General features: G+C 34.6%; 1 protein-coding gene across 1 annotated transcript in view; it reads right to left on the bottom strand.

The window, feature by feature from the left end:
• ASCC3 (activating signal cointegrator 1 complex subunit 3) overlaps positions 1-18163 on the bottom strand; it is a gene marked incomplete at its 5' end in the record, with an annotated part of 257934 nt that extends 239771 nt beyond the window's left edge. The window contains 2 exons of the mRNA XM_084227788.1: positions 17053-17203; positions 18074-18163. Coding sequence (XP_084083914.1) covers positions 17053-17203; positions 18074-18163 — 241 coding nt within the window. The remainder of the gene's footprint in view (positions 1-17052; positions 17204-18073) is intronic.
• Between the last annotated feature and the right edge of the window lie 2931 nt (positions 18164-21094).

Here is a 21094-nt window from a genome sequence, read left to right as displayed (position 1 = left end):
CAGAGCGGGGAGCAGAGCAGGCAGAAGGACCGCAGTACACTGCTGAGGGGAGCAGCGGGCGGCAGCAGAGGTCTGTGGGCCATGTGGGCCCCTCACCCTGTGGCCGGGGATCGAACCGGCACTGCAGAGGCTGCGGGCAGCTTCGCAACCCAGCGCTCAACCGCCACGCCACCAGGGAGGCCCTACCTCAGCAATTTTTTACTTTATCTTATTATGTTCACAAATGTGTATAGACTAATAATTTATAAGTGAAGATAAACAGATTTCTGTAAATATATATGTTATTTCCAATTTCTTCTAGTAAAAAGTCTACTTTTACATTTACAAGAAATGTACCATCTATTCTTTTAGTATTTAAAAAAAAAAATATTTATTTATTTATACAAGCACTGGGTACAGTCAGAAGCCGGGAGGGTGAGAGAATTCACCAGAGCCAGAACGGGGAATAGAACAGGCAGACTGACGAAACACACTGCTGAGGGGAGCAGCGGGCAGCTGGAGAGGTCTGTCCTGCCTTGTGAGACCCTCACCGGCGGCAGGGATTGAAGAAGCGCTGCAGAGGCTGTGGGCAGCTTCGCAACCCAGTGCTCAACTGCTGCGCCACTGGGGAGGCCCTATTCTTTTAGTATTAAGGAAAATACATGGTAAAAATCTCCTATAAATTAAATTACACCTTTAAAATAGCAATAGCATTTATGCACATTTTACTTATTTAGTCTCTATATGATACTTGGTTTTAAGTAACTTAGGAATTATGGTAATTCTACAGTTAAGTCAACAGGGTTGGGAACAGTAAAGTCTGAACAAAAAATGGGAATCACATTACAAACTCATTCTATATCTAAATTGAAAATACGCATTCTGGGCCTCCCCTGGTGGCGCAGCGGTTGAGCTGCAAAGCTGCCCACAGGCTCTGTAGCACCGCCGGTTCTATCCCCGGCCACCAGCAAGGGCCCCACATGGCGTGACAGACCTCTCCTGCCGCACCCTCTGCTCCCCTCAGCAGTGTATTTCGTCAGTCTGCCTGTTCTGTTCTCTGCTCTGGCTTTGGTGAATTCTCTCACCCTCCCGCGCTTCTGACTGTACCCAGCTCTTATATAAATAAATAAAAATAAATAAATCTTTAAAAAAACACTATTATATATATAAAAAGAAAATATGCATTCTATTGTATGGATTATCATTTTGCTATTTGGAATATTTTTAAGACAATCTACTAAGAACTTTCACATTATTTCAATTCTTCCTAATAAAACACTTTCTATCATTCAGATGTTAAATGGGAGAGTCAGAGTTAAATAATTTTGGAGGTCAGGCAGCTAGTTAGTTATTAAACAAGATTCAAAGCAGCCTTTTAACTCCTAAAGAAACTTCTTTTTAATATACAATACTGATTCCCCACAGATTCCAAAAAAATTTACCTCTGATTCTCATTTACTAAATAACATATAAGTGAACAACCCCAGTAAATAAGGTAAAAATGGGAGAGTAGTCTTAATTACATTACCAAAAATGAAATTAACTTATAGATCACTGATTAATTTATACTACATACGTATTTAACATTCATTGAATATAATGCAGTGGATCCATATATTTTGCCATGAAATAAATTCCTCAACATAGTAAGTGGGAGGAAAAGTTATGAACCTACTTTTGAAGAAAAATGAAATAATTGTAGACTCATACAAATGTGTACAAAGATAAGAAATAATTTTATCAGGATTTCAATTTTAAATTAGAATTGACATTTATTGATAAAATTTCAAAAACAAATTATTGCTTAAAATGAAAGTCTAATAGGATAATTGTGGTTCATAAAAGTTCATGCCCCTGCCAAAATACTAACTACTTCTGCATAACCAACCCCACCACAACTTTGAGTTGGGCTGCTAAGAATGGACACACGTTAATCACCGAGAGGTGGCTTCTCAAACTGAGCAACGGCACCGATTTACTCAGAAGTTTCAATTTTTGTAAAGCGGTAGAGAACAGTATTTGTCGCCACGACTGACTATCCAACAAAGAGACTAGTTCACTCAGGAAATAAATAATTTCCCTGGGACTCTAATTTCTCTGGAAAGTCAATGATGACTTTCATGCACGCCGCCTTCCCGCAATACACGGGCTTGTCCTCCACCTCCCCAACCAGGGCGGAGACTAGCACTGTAGCTCTGGGTCAACCTGTGATGACGTGGACCCACAAAGCGACTAGCGTCATCCAACTACCCGGATGAGGAGAAAGCTCGGGATTGGAGCAGATTATTGCAGAACCCGGCAGCACTGAAGGAGAAACCCGGTTTGCTGGCACAGGCAACCATGATGCCAGCGCTCAGATCTTTTGGTGGCTGAATTATTACAAGAACGATGTCTGTAAAACGTGAATAAAAGGACTACAATCAGAAGTCTGGCTTGATAAAGCTCTGGCAGGTTCCACCTCCCCTCAACAAACGTGGAATTAGAAGGCACAGATACAGTGCTTCTCATGAGCCAGCTGAGCCAGCACAAATAAAGCGCCACACGGAAAAAAGGAGGGGGAGGGTCTCGAAAAACGCATGGTGAGCTGCTAGCGAAGAAATTTTTATTAAGAAGCTATTTTCTTTACACACTATACAAATCTGAACATTTAGATTGTGAAAACTGTGTTCACAAATAACCTTTCGGTTGATTTTTATTGATATTTTACATATAATTTAGTTCTGAGTGATCTCTTAAGTGAAGTTCTTTTCGTGCTATCATTTTTTCAAGCACTGGTTGTGCTAATCTTTCAGAGAATAAGATTTTAAGTTTAGTTTTGTCCTCAAGGAAACATCTCAGTAACGAATCAAATATACATTAATCAACTGAGAAATCTGAATGAAACTTAAAAACTGTGAACCTTTAGTATAAAGAAATTTTTGGACTACTTAAATATCTACTCTTTTAGTCATAAAATACTGAACAAGACTGTAAACAATAAAAGTGACAATATACACCTAGCATTTCAACTGCAATACATTTAAAAAGATAAACTTAGAAGACAACTAGAGTACTTTTCACCAATAACACATTCTCGTTTGGTTCACTTCACAGATACCAATATCTTCAATAGAATTTACGTCTATATTTTCATTTGATTGCAAAATATTAAGAATTAAAGACCTGTAAATTCTAACTTTTTAAAAGCCTACCTTTAAAAAGTACAAGAATTTTTTAAGTACAAAAGTTTAATTGAAAATTGAATACATAGATCTATAAACCATTTTTACCCTTCTTTGCTAAATATTCAACTGTGAAGTTATATCTTAATATTGAAATGTTCAAAGCTGTCAAATTTATTTTTCCATGTTCTATCCAAACTTTCAATGTCCATTTCCCCCCTGAAACTTGATCTGCAACTGTAAATACTATAATATTACAACCCTGCATCACTGTCAACTTAAGCTCATTCCATTTGTGAAAACAGAAGCAAGAGAAAAAATTATCCATATGTTACATCTGAACAAAGATTAGCTAACATACATTAATAACTATGACGACTTCTTTAATAAATATCTAAATTATTTACCAGCAACTTTTCTAGGATATCAAATAAAAATATAGAAAGAACGAGTCATACACTATACCATATCCCTATCATTTTTTCCTCTACATATTAGTAGAACCTATTAGTATAATGTTTTTAACCACAGTATCTAAAATTGTAACATTAATCTTGAGTATTTTCCTCATATTACAGTGAAACTTAGATACAGAGGTTAAGCAACATAGAGCTAGAATCATTTTTTTTTCTTTTTTGTGGCATTATATCATCTTTTGAATAATCAACAAGTTATCAAACTTAAGATGTTATAGAGGTAAGCCTTTCCCATATGACTTTTTGAGGGAATAAAATGAACAATTTATGTTATATAAAGTTGCATAAGTAATATAGTGAACTTAATTTATTTTAGAATGTATAACTCTGAATCAAAGCACCTCCAGCAAAACCTTGCATTCAGTAGACAAAGTATTCAAGAAATGTTCAACACAGTGAAGGAGTTGCATAAATGTTAGTATTTTTCCTACCTACATGTATAGAAATTATTGCCTTCAGGGAGAATAAATAATTAAAGGAAAGCAAATAGAGAAATATATTTGATAGAGAATAAGAGAAGTAACACAAGATATTAAAAATAGTCCAAAGCATTTCCATGTTTTAAAGTCAGTTACTTCATTTTGTGTATATTCATCACAAAATGTGGATACTCATAGTGTAGACTTTAAGTCAGCATCCATTATCATTTCTAGTATTATAAAATCCTGCATCAGGGCCTCCCTGGTGGCGCAGTGGTTGAGTGCTGGGCGACGAAGCTGCCCACAGCCTCTGCAGCGCTGGTTCAATCCCTGGCCGCTGGGCGAGGGTCCCACATGGTGCGCAGACCTCTCCTGCCGCGCCTGCTGCTCCCCTCAGCAGTGTACCTCGTCAGTCTGCATGTCCTGCTCCCCGCTCTGGCTCTGGTGAATTCTTTCACCCTCCCGCGCTTCTGACTGTACCCAGTGCTTGTATAAATAAACAAATAAATCTTAAAAAAAAAAAAAATCCTGCATCAAATTGCAACTTGACTACTCAAACTACCAAATAACTAAATTTCAATTAGATTTTATATGAAAGTTTCCTATAAAACATCATTTTGAATATCACTAAGGAAATAAACTATCATTGAACAAATCACCTAGCTCACTAAATTAAACTAACTGATATATATATACATGTTTGTTTGTTTTTAATGTCCAAAGAAAACCAGGAAAAAAAAGTTTTTAAGGTATTCACTGTAAGTCAGAACAGCTTGATGCAAACAGTGGATTGCCCAGTGGGGGTTTCTAGCAGGTCTGCTTGCAAGAACAGGCTGGCCATGGCAATCAAGTACCACAGAGCTGTGGTACTTGAATCCTCGGTCCCACAAATAGTTGAAATCTTCATATTCAGCATCCTGAGTAGATAAGTACTGGTGCCACCCTCTACATGCTAGGCATCATATATCACCCTCCTAGATCTAATCTTATTTTCAATTAGATCAAAGTTTTATTGCTCCAATATGATCATTCTTAGAAATCTAAGAGTGAGAATATGTGGGATCTAATATCATAGGAAGATCATTTGCGCCCTCATACTCTCCTCTAACCATCCCAACAACTTTGGAATTTATACAAGGACTTAATTCCAAACCCAGCCTTTTCTCTCAGCTGCTTATCTGTCAGTTCCTCCACCTCGTGGTTATTTCCCACTAGCACCTACGGTCATTCCTGCACATCTGCCTTTTCCCCTTAAGACAAAGGTGTGGACTAAGGGAAGGCCCTAGGTGAGGTAGCCAGAGGTGTCCAGGTCCCTAAGCTAGGCCTCTGTCTGTATCTCATTTTGGGACTGAAAAGCCAGACTTCCTAAGCACTCTGGAAGTGACTTCCTTACTTACCCAAATCTCAAATCAAAACTGACCTAGTCTTCATCTCCCTTCCATTCCTCAAAGTTCTGTTTTATATCCACACTAATCCCAGGGCCACTGTACTTGTCTTTACTGCAATCCTCATCCGCATCCTGCAGGCACTCAACCATAGCCTTGAGACTGGGGGAAAGAATCTTTGTATTGCTATCTTGGTTCCTAGGTCCCCTTTCCAGTCCTACAGAAATGCAGTGACATCTAGTATATCCAAGGTTTCTTTCTGACTCCTGACTTTCCTAACTTACCTGCCGCCATATCATGTGCCTCATCGCTTCAAAAAAACAAGGGGGGGGGGCTCTTACTTGAGGAATTAGGTAGGTAAGGGATGGTGACAATGCAGTTCGGAATTAAGAACACCAAAAAACAAAAGTTAAACATTTGGTTCTCCCTACACTGGCTAAGAATATTGTTCTATACCCTTAAGTTTTAAATATCATGCTTCTGTATGAACGTTTAGCATGGGGTTTACGTAGCACTGTGTGAGAGTTGCCCCACTGGTACATTCACCCCCTAGCACCTCCTTTCGCAGACCTTCCACTTATGAATAAATAAAAAAACCACAAAGCCTTAAGCGCTCTCTCTCAGAAACCTTCCTTTTACTACATAAGCATGTTCCTAATAGCTGTCAATGAGCTTACACTGGAAATAGCCTCTTCTGCCCATAGCCCATTCTTTGTGCAGACCCCCATCCACTCCACACTTAACAAGTCTCATTTGCAAATAACAGTTGGATAGAAATTTTTTAATTTTCCTGTAATCTTAAACTTAAGATTATTCTGGTTCTAATTTTTTGCACCTGTCTTCTGCTAAAGATGCATAGTTAGGGTCTGGTTTTTTGTTTTTTTTCCCCCCACCAAATAAGTCCTTATCTATCTTCTTGTCTTTGGGGAATGTAAGCTAATGTTCTTATTTAAAAATTTTGTTTACTGTCCTATCCAGTGTTCTTTAGCCAGAAATCCTCTAGTGATCTGAAGCAATGTGACTGAAGACCAGTTCTTAAATAATGTGTTGGCAAGTTGCCTTATATTTAAAGAGGAAAAAAGAAAAAGAAGAAAAAAAAAAAGCCTGATTGTGTTATGCCAAATGAAAGCAACATTAAGTCCTAATTTATTGTTCTTAATTATCTTCTGTCATCAGTGAGTCCTCAGGAGCACCTACAGCTTCTGGTGTAATGCCTTCTCCTAAGGTATTGGTCACCATCTCACCGAAGGTCCCCTTCCAGTTCTTGATTCTCTAAATTAAATTTAAGGAGTCCCACTGTCTCCCCTTATCCACTGACTCATCTCCAAGCCAGATGAATTTTTTCCAGTGCCTCTCCCAAAATGGTGACCTCCCATTTTAAGACTGGACCAGACAACAAGATGGGAGCTTTAATTCAAACATCTTCAAACCCCTTCTGTTCCTATATATGGGTGCAAGTCTCTGAAGCTCTCAGTCCTACCTCTATCTGCATGGAAAATATACTGTAATGCTTATATTCCAACTGCCCTCATCTCTAGTATGAATGTTTCCTCTGAACCCCACTCCCTCTCTGAGTATACTCCTAGGCAGCAAAAAGGGCCCACGCCAAGGCCTCCTATCTGTACTTTGGGCTTCCATCCCACACCGCCCCAAGGGAATACCTGGATTCCCCATGCTGTCCACATATCAGCATTCATTCTCCATCTCCTTCATATTCTTGCTTGTGGTGATTTTTTGGGTATAATGGGGTTTTTAATATTATTGTAAACCAGTACAAAGAAAAAAAAAAAAGTATACACTTCAGTAATGTTGCATCCTTTTAGCAAATGCTTTGTAGTACTTTACCTGGTAATACTATAATGAAAATTAACTGCAACTTTAAAAATATCTCTATAAGGAATACAGTGCCAATTTTCTTATGTTAATAGAATCATAGCAACTTATAAAAGAATAATAATATACTGATAAACTAAAACAGACTGTGAAGTTGATCCTATTTTGAACTCTTGCCATTGCTACAACAACCATTCAATTTACAGTTATCCTGTCATATTCCCAAATTATCTGAAATGCCTATTTATAGAGCTCATATAATTCCAAAGTCATCTATAATGTTAAGTTATTTCAGCATTTTTTGATTTCTCTTGTGAAACTGTCCTGCACAATACCTCTGTCTCTGAAACATTCAAAACACATCTAGAATTCTGTTCCAAGTTTTCCTCTCTACAAATCCTTTCCTGTAGGGTTTCCTGCCCCTTCCATATCATCACATACTGGGCACATACATCTATCAAAACATTTAATGCACACTGAGCAACTATTTGTTGCCAATAGCTACCAATACATCTAGATTACAATAAAATTGTTCAGTGACAGTCATTTACCAGGATTTACTCTAGGTACTTTGTGCTACTGCTTCACATCACAACTATGCAAAGTTACAGGAAGTCCTCACTTAAAATCGATAGTTTCTGAGAAAATGTAATTTTAAGCAAAAGAACGTAAGAAAACAATTTTACTACAGGCTAACTGATATAAACAGTAAGTTCCTGTGACACACTTCTGATCACAAAATCATCACTAGAGTTCTAAAGACCCAAAACACTTCTAAATTAAACAACAATTGGGATTCATTCATTCCTTTTTCAGACCACGTATGTCAATTCAGGTGGCAATAACCTATTCCAGCAGCTCACAGCACAAGGCAGAAATCAACCATGGATGAGATGTCCTTGCAATGTAGAATGCACTTAGACACATATCAATACTAACTCAAACTGAAGCCATTTAGACACACCCATTAATCTAACAAGCACATCTCTGGGATATGGGAGAATACCTGAAGAAAACCCACACTAATAAGGAGAGAATGTGCAAACTCCACACAGACAGCTATCTTGGTCAGAAATAATTTTTTCCCCTCACCAACATCATAAGAAAACAATTTTGAATGAAACATATTCCAGGAAATGTTCTATAGATGACTTAACAGGTTTAGAGAGATTAATCAATCCACTAGGAAATAAGAGAACCAAATGTGAAAATCACATATATTAACTCATTAAGTTAAAGTAATTCTAAGCGACAGAAAATCAATTGTATGAAAACTTAAAACCAAAATAAAATAAAAATAGTACAAAAAAATAGCTGCAAATGATCTAAACAAAGCAGTAGCTTACTGGTTTCATCCATATATCTAAAAGTAAAATATAAGCAAGCGAAACTTATTCCAGGAATGCTATGATGGTTCAATTATTAGAAAATCTATTATCATAATGCAGTCTCAAAAAATTAAAGGAGAAATTTCTAGTGCACATCTATAGAAGTAGAGCAGACATCTGGTAAACAAAAGGTAACAAACGTGAAGAACAGGCCCAGCCATAAGCAGTCTTAGGCTCTAACACTACAAAGTTTTGGATCTAATACAGGGAGTTAAAGAGATTAAACAAATAGACCCCATGGTCTCTTTGTCTTCAGCCCTGAACTAGTTTTGATAATGAGCTCAATACATTCCTAATATTTTTAAACATGTATAATATGCAATAATACAAATAAAAAAATGATAAATAACAACTACTATATTTATGATGTAAATATAGACTGTATAAGGAGTTCTGATCAATAAAATTGGTAAAACTTTATTTTTTAAAAAATATGAAGGAAAGTGGGGCCTCCCTGGTGGCACAAGGGGTTAAGACACCACCTAGGAAGCTGTCCACAGCTTCTGCAGCACAAATTCAATCCTGCCCTGGTGTGCCAGGGAACAACCCACATGGCTCAGCACACCTCCTTACTTGTCCACTGCTCCCCTTAGTAGTGTACTTCAGTCAAATCTACCTGTTCTGTTCCCCACTGTCTCCAGCAAATCCTCTCACCCCCTAGACCTCTGGCCTGTACCCCAGCTCTTATGTACATAAATAAATAAATCTTAAAAAATGAAGGAAAGAAAGCTAAGTTAAATGGCAGAACATAGGTGTCTCTCATTTTTTAATCAATCTAAAATAGTTTATGAAATTACCAATATAAAAGTCATAATTTTCATTTTTTATTGAATTAATTAAGAATGTATACAATATACATATAGCTCAAAAAAATAAGCATAAAATGAACACACCTGTGCAATTTGGGCAACTACTTCCAAAAATACAACGTTATCAATTCCCCAGAAACAACTTCCATATTTACTTTGAGTCGTTACCCACTTCTTCAAAAGTTACTAAACTGACTTCTAAAACCAGCGATTAATTACGCCTAGCTTTCATTTCGAATAAATAGAATCATACTATCTGGCTTCTTTAGTCACCATTAACTTATTTTCACCTGTAATTCCTGTTACTATAAGACAGTCTACCTATATAATGTTTATGTCATGGCCACTAAAAAATGAATTAGGTTGTTTCCATTTTAGAGGTTACTGCAAGTAACAAGTCTTTTTGGTATGCATGACCCAGCATTTTAAGGGGATATTTATGTACATATTAATGTATAATATGAACTGAGACTAGCCTAACCACAGTAGATACTACCAAGCAGCTATTTAAAGCAATAGTACTGATTAAAACTGTATCAGCCATGAAAATTGTTTCACATTCTTTATTCTATCAACAATTAGTATGCCAGTTATTTTTAACTATTTTGATAGGCATATAGTGGCATCTCCCTGATTACTAATAAAGTTGGGCACCCTTTCACTTTCATTGGTCATTCAATTATCTTATGTGAAGTCTTATTCAAGGTTCTTGCCCATTTTTATATAGGACTATCTGTCCTTATTGACCTCTTAGGAGTTCTTACCGGGGATATAAGCTCTCTTTAGGGTCATATATGCTGAAGTTATATCTACGACTTGCCTTCCTCTCAAAGAATAAAAAGTATCAATTTTATGCCATCCAGTTTAGCAACCATTCCCTTTATGAATGCTGTTAAAAAAAATTTTTACATGCAAAGATCATGAAGAAATTCTTGTACATTATCTTCTAGAAGATTTTAAGTTTCAAGTTTTGTTCTATATGTTGATTAGAATTACTTATATAGGTACTTTTTAAAAATTACATTTATCCATGTACTAAAAAAAGAGCCACGTCTCACTACTTGATGGCCTTCATGACAAATTAAGTATCCCTGAGTGAGTTTCTGATGGTTTACCTGTTATTCTTGCACCAACACCTCACTGTCTAAAATTACTGATCTTTACAGCAAATGTTAATATACAGTATAATAAACTCTCCTTTATTTTTCAAGGTTGACTTGGTTATTCTTTGCCTTTCAATTTCCATATGACTATGCTCAGATTATGTCAATTTCCACACAGAAACAACACAAACTCAAAATCAAACTTGCTGAGATTTTGAGATCACACTGGATCTGTAGCTCAATTTTTAATAAAAATGGTATTTTTCTAATAGGGTTCAAATGCTTTGTATACTCCTCCAATTATTTAGTTCTTTTTAAATTTCTCTCAATAATATTTCAGTTTCTCATTGCGAAATAGTGTTCATCTTTTGTTAAATTTATTCCTATGTATGGGATGAGTTTTAATGCTTTTGTAAATGGCATTTTTCAAATTTGCTGCTGGCAAATAGAAATAAAATAGATTTTTATATTGACTTTACTAATCCATTTCTAAAGATAAAGTCACGTGAATAATGGCAGTTTGTTTTCAATCTTTATAAACTTTCTTTTCCTTGCCTTATATTAGCAAGGTCCTGCAGTACGGTGAGAAATAAATGTGGTGATGGACATTTTTGTTTAATTCCTAACTCAGAAGAAACTTGTACAATACTATGCCATTAGATATGTTTAAGCCAGGTTTTTTTAATAGATGTCTGTTATCAAATTAAGGAATTTCATTTTTATTCCTATTTTGCTATGAATTTTTATTATTTGATATTAGATGTTCATAAAATGCTTTTACTTCATCTTCTAATCATGTGATATTTAAATATTTATTTCTTTACATGAATTACATTTACTCCTACTTATTAATCCAGTGATATCTTGTGCACTCACACACAAATCTCCCTTATCTCCTGTGTTTTTGTTTTTTTTTAAAAACCCATTTGACAGTATATTACTGTCTTCATGACATTTCACAAAACATTTTAGTATGTGTCTCTGGAGATCTGGGATATTTTCTTATACAACCACAGCACCATAATCTCACCTAATGGCATCCACCATATATTCAAATTTCTACAATGGCCAAAAGCATCTTTATAACTTTTTCCTGATTTCGGGAGTCAAAGATAGGAAATTACATATCATTTTTCTGTCTATAACCTCCTTTAATCTAAATACCCTCAGAAATGACATTATATGGCATCCCCCAGTAAAGCCATCAAGGCATATAGATTAAGATTTTTAATTATAAACTCAATCTCTTTAATAGTCAAATATTCATATTTTCTATTTCTTCTCTTGTCGACTGGAATCACTGTCATCTTAGTCCTGTGAATCTGTCAAAAGCTCTGCTCATCTTCTCATCCACCTCTTCTCCATTTGGCCTCTTCTTCTGTAATGGACTGTCACCTCTAGGATAAAGTGGTCCAAATACCAGAATCACATTTTTTGGGTTTATCTCTGCTTCCAGGTCTTGACCTCAGAGTTCTTCAATGCTCTGGTAGTATACTGTGATGCAGCCAAACAAATTTTTTATTTTACAGTTTTTCTAGTTACTCTTAACAGAAAGTTATTCCAAATTATCTATCTGCCAATTTATGGGAAGTACAACTCTGAACTTTTTTGGAATCTGCAATTTTCAAAAAAGCTATTTAAAAAAAAATACTTTTGAAAAATGCCCTGCCATGTCCAGTACACAATAGGCCTTTATTATTCTAAACGTCTACCCTTACTTCTACAAAAAGAATGATCAGATCCTGCTAAAATCTTTTTATACCTTTTCTAGTGTTTGCTTAATAAGCACTTTGTACCCTTGGTTTTTTACTTCTCATTTTTTAATAATAAAATCTTGGGCCTCCCCTGGTGGCGCAGGAAGTTGAGCGCCGTGCTGTGAAACTGTCCGCAGCCTCTGCAGCGCTGGTTCAATCCCGGCCGGCCAGTGAGGGTCACACATGGCATGGCAGACCTCTCCTGTCATCCCCGTTGCTCCCCTCAGCAGTGTATTTCGTCGGTCTGCCTGTTCTGTTCCCCACTCTGTCTCTGGTGAACCTCTCACCCTCCCGCGCATCTGGCCTGTACCCCCGTTCTTGTGTAAAATGAATAAATATTTAAAAAAAATAAAATCTTATTTCCTCGATAACTTAAAAGACCTAATAGTCCCCAAATTACCTAAATCATAACTCCTTTCCAACCTACCTTTTGATTCATATTTATCTTAAAGGCAAAAGCCATGAGAAATGTCAAAATCCAGATAAAACAAGGGTTGTAAATTAGAGAAGGTAAAACAAACAGATCTGTGAGTAGCTACTTCATCTGAGCACTGAAAAAAAAAAAAAAAAAAAAGAAGTTTGGTTCTGGGTGAGTCTGGCTCTATATCCAGATCAGACTAAAATAATTTGCTCACAAAGTTTTGTAATAACTTCAAACATTCTGTTCTGGCTCTGGGAGGAGAGAGATTTAGTTACACAGATGATTAGGAAACTGTCAGTTTTGTAATTTGTGTTTGCACCATTCTTTATCTCTATCATCCTACTTTCTATCTACACTGTGAATCTTATCAGTCTCCTGAAATAGTAATTTGAAACTCATAACAGAAATATATGCCTAATATATGATGCATTTTATTAACTGCCACTTTCAATCTTGTTCTCTTTATTTTCAAAAATATTGCTACCTAGAGCACATAAAATGTATTGACAAAGTTTCACTGCCAATAGAAAATAGGTTAATATGACTACGCATATCTTCAAAACCTCTGGAGAAGATAGTTATGTATTTAAAAACTAAGATTATTAGGCCCAAGAATATTACTTTCAATAATTCATATTTCCTCCCTAAAGCTCAGTTTTATTAAAATAATCTTGAGGAGATAATAAAATTATAAAATGTGTAAGGGAATATATTAAATGTAAATCTTGAGAGGAAAAATAAAAAAACAACCACCACAAAAAACTGACACTGTAAGACACTGTCAGCATCATGGTAGTAAAGGCCAACAGAAGACCTTTAGTTAGAGTTTCAGTATTTTATGTATTTATTGAATATCTTGCTATTGTATTCCTTGAAACATATTAGGCACTAAAGTACAAAGATGCTTTGATCCCTGGGCTCTCTGTCCTTGTATTGCCAAGGCTTCACATTCCCTCAGAAAGGATACATAAGTAAATACTTATGAACCAGTGAGAAAGTACTCTCAAAATGTATGAAAGAGATGACAGTCTAATATAGTCTATTAAAATTAGAAAGCAGTAACAGAAGATATGAATGAAGTCTAAGGAATTTCCTCAGAGGTGAGAAGTCTTTTACAGGGGAACACAACTGGGAGAGTTCTCTTAACATATAAGTGACGAGAAAGAAAATAAAAAATAGTAAGCACTACTCAGGAAGTTAACACAGTAAAACAATGCATATATGTTAGCAATAAAGGTTGGAGGTGCTAATATGGCAAGGAGACAAGCAGGTAAATGTACATCTCCTTTCTTTTATAAAGGAGCTTTTATGTTCTTTCTAAGGAAGTTGGTCTAAGGGTAAGTTGGGAATACTTTTACAAAGATCAGTCTAGTGTCGCTGAAGAATTTGAACTGCAGTAGTTCAGAAGCAAGATGGTAAAAGTCTAAACTAAGGCAATGATAAATATGTAAAGGAAGTGAATTTAAGAAAACCTGAAAAGAAGAGTTGAAGAATATGACCTGTGACTACAAGACAGGAAAGAATCTAGGATTTCTGTAACATTTATTTCAGATTTTGGGTCTAGTCCTACTTTGGCAACAACTCAATCATGGGATTCATTTGACCTTCACAGGCCCTGTTTTGTCAGGAATTGGAAAAGAGTTGAACAAGATGCTCCTGGCCCCGCAACTTAAAAAAAAAATCTGTTACTCTGACTACTCAATATACATGGTCTTATACAGGTACCTCATACTCTATTATATTCAATAAAACATAAAGATTATTCTTTCTTGTTTATTTTCTTGCTCTACCTTTCCACTAATACAATTGCACCAAAATTACCTATGCCAAAATTGCAATGTAAGAAAAATCACAAAGACATTTTTTTATATAAGACTAATCTTTTCAAAGCTGCTAGTTCTAATTACATTTCCAGTATCAGCAATATGTTCTTTCAGAAAGAGTGGCTAACTACTTGTCAAATACTATTTTCACTAAGGTTAATAGCTATTCAACTTAAACATAGCATTAAAAAGTACATATAACAGAGTATTTGCCTAAATCCAATCCTAAGATTTTTATCTGCCATGAAATAGTCTTTTGAGACATTCCACCTCACAATAATAAATTCCCTAATCATATAAGTTAATTGATTAGTCCCTGTGGATGTATTAGATGTCTCACCAAAATTCCTAGGATTATTAAGTTTAACGACTGGCATTTAAAACAATGATTTTTGACTTGTCAGAGAAATTCAGGGAAGTATTCTAAAAAGATAACATTTTTTAAAAATTTTAATTTCTATGTCATAAGTAAAACAACTATGCAGTCACTATGCTAAACAAGCTGAATATTTTATTTACTGATTTTGCTAAATTTTCTGAAGCACTTTAATAATGGAACTAAAGCAGAGAAAGGAAACTCAGCAGGACCATTCTTGCACCTCCCTCCCCTCAATTCTTTAGCACAAACCCCCACCATCGTGGCCCCTAATGTCTTAGTAACATCTTAGAGATGAAGACAAGTCAAGGTAATCCAGCTAGACTGGAAACTCTGCACTTTTACTATTTTACAATGAATTTAACTACCTCTATATTATTAAATTATAAAGTATGATTCCATGCTAAATGCTATCAAAAATCTCATCAAAGTATCCTCTAATTCCTCTAGGCTAAGTAAATGCCATCTTACTAAAGCCCTTTGTTTTCAGATCCTCTAATTGCAAAAATATGACATTTATTTTCTACTTACACGATTTAAACAATGAAGGCATTCAATTCAATATTATACTAGATTACAAACATAGGAAGTGATATATGGTTAAGAGATACATAAAATGCATTTAAAGATTTATGGGCCTCCCCGGTGGCGCAGCGGTTGAGTGCTGGGTTGTGAAGCTGCCCACAGCCTCTGCAGCGCCTGTTCGATCCCCAGCTGCCCCCCGGCCACCAGAGGAGGGTCCCACATGGCGCGCAGACCTCTCCTGCCGCCTGCTGCTCCCCTCAGCAGTGTACTTCAGTCCTTCTGCCTGCTCTGCTCCCCACTCTGGCTGTGGTGAATTCTCTCACCCTCCCGCGCTTCTGACTGTACCCAGTGCTTGTATAAATAAATAAATCTTTAAAAAAAAAAAAAAGATTTGATGAAGTATGAAATATAACAGAAGCACCTCCCAAAGTTAGTGTAGGGAAGAAAATTACGAACAAGCATATATGGTAATGATTTAAATTTTTAATCTACCATGAAATCATGTGCGGAAACTTTTTTCATTATGTATAAAGTGAATCTTCATCAAGACCCTACAATATGCCAGGCACTATTAGAAGCACTGGAGGTAGAGTGTTGAGCAAGAAAAATAAGATGGTTTTCTTACAAATCTTAAATGCTAGTAGCAATACACAAAGTAAGCAAAATATCAGAGAATAACAAATGTTATGGAAAAAACATTAAGGGAATTTTTGAGATAGTGACTGGGTAACTTGAGAACAAATTGTCAGTGAAAGCCTCATTAAAGAAATAATTTTTTAGCTGAGTTCAGATAACAAGAAAAGATCTACCCACTCTTGAGATTAGGAAAGAACATTCAGCATGTACAAAGACCCCCGAACAGGCACCACCAGGATGGCTTTTAGGAAGAAAAGGCTTTGTGTCAGAAAAGTTAGTAAAAGCAAAGATGACTCAAGGTCAATAGCAAGATAAAAGTTAGATCACGTAAGGTCAGAGTAGGAGTTTAAACTTTTGGAGATAGTTATCTGATTTTGGAAAATTTAAAACTATCTCGTAATGTTAACTATGCTTTTTAGTTATCAGAGTTTGGAATGAAATGATGACTTTCATTGAACAAACTCAGATAATTTACCAAAGAGTTGTTTGTTTGTTTTTTTTTTTCCCCTCAAATTTGGGAAAGTAGCCTGTATGTATACTATTACAATCTCTAATTATAATTTTCTCCAGCTGATGAGAATATTAGTGTGCAAAGAGAACTGAAACAAAGTTTAGCTTCAGGTACTATTTTTCACTGTGTATTAGGTAGATTTCTATAAGAGACTGAGCTATCTGGCTTTTAAGTTTCCTTAAACTTTTATTTACCTTACCCATACTCAATTAAAACACTGTATTCCAAATTCTAAATTCCTATAAATACTTCATTTTTTACTATATTGTAATTACTAATTTACTTTTGCCTCCCTGACATTATTATAAGCTCCTAAGCAGATAAAACTGCCTCTCATAATTATGAGTAACTTCCTGTAAATTTTAGCTTTCCACTATATAGCATATAGCTTAAAAGGAATCTATTTTAAAACTTAGTTGTTCTTTAAAATAAAACAAACAAAAAAAACTATACCTATTTGTTTTGCAGCCTGCAATATATCTTTTAAGTCTTCATTTACATTTTGCATTTCACTCTTCTCCAGTTTTTCATTCAAAAATTTTACTATCTTCTTCCATGTTTGGTCCAAACCTACAGTTTGTTCATGAATTTTAGATCTCTTCACCTGAAAAAGACAACATAATATGTAGATATATATAGAAAAATTTAAGATAGCAACATTAACTATATATAGAACATATTATTTTAATTGCTAAGAACAATGCAAAACAACTCTCATAAAAACCTTAACTGTTCATGTGTAGCAAAATTTTGTATCACTGTTAGAGAAAACATCGATTTAAAGTCAGTTAAAAATCTTTTCCTAGTATCAATCATTAAGTGAAGCTATTAATTGTAAAAATGCATAAGGACTTTAAGCAATAAATCCCAACCTACTAGGAAACAATGTAAAATATTTTATAATAGAATCAAATTAAGGAGCCAGCAATTAAAATGAGTGATTTTTTTAAGAAAACAGTATAGGACCAATTCTTTCATACACTATATTATATGGCTCATTCCTTTATATGTACAGTTCATATACTGTCAGACCTGTAAAGTAATAAATAGCAATTATAAGAAACATATATATATATGAGGTCAGCTACTGAATGAGTTCAAGAGATCAATATTCACATCTCCCATGTTATAGAATAGACCTTATTTCTGTCCATTTGACATAAATTTTACCATGTACTCAGATGATCCAGAGGTAAATTACTGGATTAAATTACAAAATCAACTGCAACAGGAACCTTAGGTACAGAAAGTTTAAAAAAGGATTCAATATCATAATTCAGAGTAATGACAATATAATCATAGATGTTTAATATAAGTAATCCCATAGGAGACATCAATATACCTATTCCCCTTTTTGGTACAATACCAAGAAAGAGAAAACTTGCCATTTTTAAGAACACAAAACTGGAAAAAAGAATGTCAGATATCTGCCTATATTCTATGTTTATAGTGGTTTTTCATCTTAAAATTTTACCTTTAAGTCAGCCACATCTTCATTGTAATTATCTTGCTTGGTGACATTTGAAAAGGAACGCAAGGCTACTGTGAGACGAGGTAAAGCCATCTATATTATTCAATCAGTGACCCATACAAGGAGAAACCTGAAACCAAACAGAACAAGGTGATATTTATCCATTGGGAAGAAGAGATGTAACCACACTCAACACATTGAACTATACAAGAGAAAAAAGAAACCAATTAGTTAAAAAGCAATTGCTACCAGTGTTGAAAAATTCTCCTGGCTCCCAAGTTTTTTTACTCAAACATTGGCTATTGTTGGTAAAAAAAAAAAAAAGAACAAAATATTCTTCTTGTGGGCACTATAACATTCCTTCACTATGACTTCTACAGATACCCAAATATAGGTCTCAAATACTATATCACCACCACAAGGAAACCAACCAACAAACTCTAAAAGTATTTTCAGGTAGCAATGAATGCTCAGCTCATATTGGACACCACACATTTCGAATGGCAAAAAATTGGCAAAGAAACAAAGGCTGGTAATGTTTCTAGGGTTAAGGCTTTATAGCACAGGGACTACAGGACAATGGGGCATAAAAGACGAGTTATTAAGTGCTGGATTTGAGGTCCAGACAAAAGGAAAAAAAAACATTCAATTAGGAAGTTTTAAAGAACACATCATAGTATCTAAGGTTAAAATTTATGGTTTTCACATACTGTATGATCTTACTTATATGTGGAATTAAAAAAAAAAAAACACAACTCACAGAAAAAGATATTAGATTCATAGTTATGTTACCAGAGGCAGATGTGGAGGCAGGAAACACTACAGGAAGGTAGTCAAAAGGCACAAGCTTCCAGTTATAAGATAAATAAATACTAGGGATGTATGTACAATATGACAACTTATAGCTTGCATATGGTCTGATATATAGAAAAGTTATTAAAAAATAAATCCTAAAAGTTCTCATCACAAGGAGAAAACTTCTATTTTTTCTTTCTTTTTACTATATTTATATGACTAGATGGATGTTAGCTGAACCATCTGTGGTAACCATTTCACAATGTATATGCATCAAATCATCACATCTTTAAGCAATGTATGTCAATTACTTTTCAATGAAACTGGAGGGAAAAAGAAGTTATGACTGCTTTACCTGAAAAAAAATTGTCAAGTAAAAAAATAACTAGTTAGTCTACACAGATATTTTTAACTTAGCAATTTTTATTCCACATCAATATGGCTTACAAAATGACAAATGTATAAATGAAAAAAAAAAAATCCCTTAAAAAAAATTGTAGCACCTAAAAATACATGTAATGTCTAAAAGATTGAAACCCTAAAAGCTCATTTTTGCAAGACAGAAGCACCTACCTGTGAGTATTTGAATGAATCTTTAGAGTGATGATTACAGATATTTAGAGGTAAAAAATTAAAGGTCTTAAAAAAGCCAATTGTCCTTTTTAACGTTCAAGTAGGTCAGAAAGAAAATCTGCTAGTAGTGTATCTTCTTTTGTGAAATGATACTAACCAATAATCAATCAGTGGGCTAAAATTCTAGTACATATTATTATGAATCACCACATAGAAAACTGTTAAGATACCTCCTTTATATTACAAAAACTGCTTCTGAACTCTAAAAACAGTCTGAGACTGCTTGGTGGTTAACTTTAAGAAAATATATAGTTAGTGTATTTTTCATTACAAATAAATAAAATCTGTAGAACAGCCAAACTACATTTCTTAATGAGTATAAAGTCAATAATCAGCTGTTAGTAATCATGGATCCTGGAGAATTATTAGGAGGGGAAAAAACAGTCAAAATGATATAATGTAGGTTAGTTAAATAGGGAATAATGGAGTGGGTTGTGAAAGGAGTACAATTATAATTTAAGATTCAATACTTTAAATGGAAGTACATGCCCACAAACCATATCCTGAAAATTAAACTGGAATATTTATATTTAATTTTACCTTCTTAAAAGGTTGCGGTATAGTTAACAGTCAAGATCAGAATTCAGAAGACATCAGCCTTAACAGATATATCATACATATAATCCTCTTCTGTGCCATTTCAAAAAGGGGTGATTTTTCATAGTAAATCTTAAGAGAATTTTTACATTTTATTCCTTACTTGTGTTGCATCTTATGGTCATCAGCTGGTTAATGTAGTAGAGTCACATCACTGGTACACTTAATTATTTGAATAAGTTGAACACAATGGGCAAATAAAAAGTACAGAGATAAAAGTCAACTAATACACTAAAATTAAGAGTCAAATGAAATTATGTGTTAAACAAGAAATCTGAAAACAGCAAAGTACAAAAAGAAATTACTAACTCATTGGGCATTGAGAACAAATACATATAGTGAGAACACTTGTACTACTCTATCACATTTAACACATGCTTTAATCTGTGTGAAAGAATGTGCTATCGTGACTATCTTAACATTCTGATCTCAATTGTTTATTTCACTATTTATGAACACAAACTTAATTATAAAAACAGGGCATTCTTTTCCCTTATGCTATTAGTCAGAAATGCGCCCTGTCACACAATTCACAAAACTACATATTCTCTGTCTTTTTCTAAACTGAATTGTCACTTCCCTATTAAAGTCCATCCTTTGCTAGTCACAGCTCCCTAAACTGACAGACGTTTGAAAGAGTTTAGTCCATATTTTTCATTCCTTCTTACATCTTAAATTCTAAGTCTTTTTCTTAGCAAAAAAATTATATGTATTACATTTAAGGAAAAATATGTTGCAAATGACATTTCCTATCTTTTAAAAATTTATTTACTAAAAGAAACACCATGCTTCAAAAATCATCAAAACATTAGGAACATATTTAAAAATTTTGCTTTCTCTGATGTTTCCAAAATCACAGCATGAAACAACTTTAACAATTTTTTACATGGAGTTATTTTTCTAAAATTGTTGGTTAACAATTTTTACATGAAGATATTAGAAAAATCATATTTATTGACATTTTGATAAAAATGCCATGTTTAAGTTGAACACCAATAT

The sequence above is a fragment of the Talpa europaea genome, assembly GCF_964194135.1.
Source record: "Talpa europaea genome assembly, chromosome: 2".
Classification (NCBI taxonomy): Eukaryota; Metazoa; Chordata; class Mammalia; order Eulipotyphla; family Talpidae; genus Talpa; species Talpa europaea.
The sequence above is the reverse complement of the archived record's forward strand: the minus strand, read 5'-3'. Positions and strand labels throughout refer to the sequence as shown.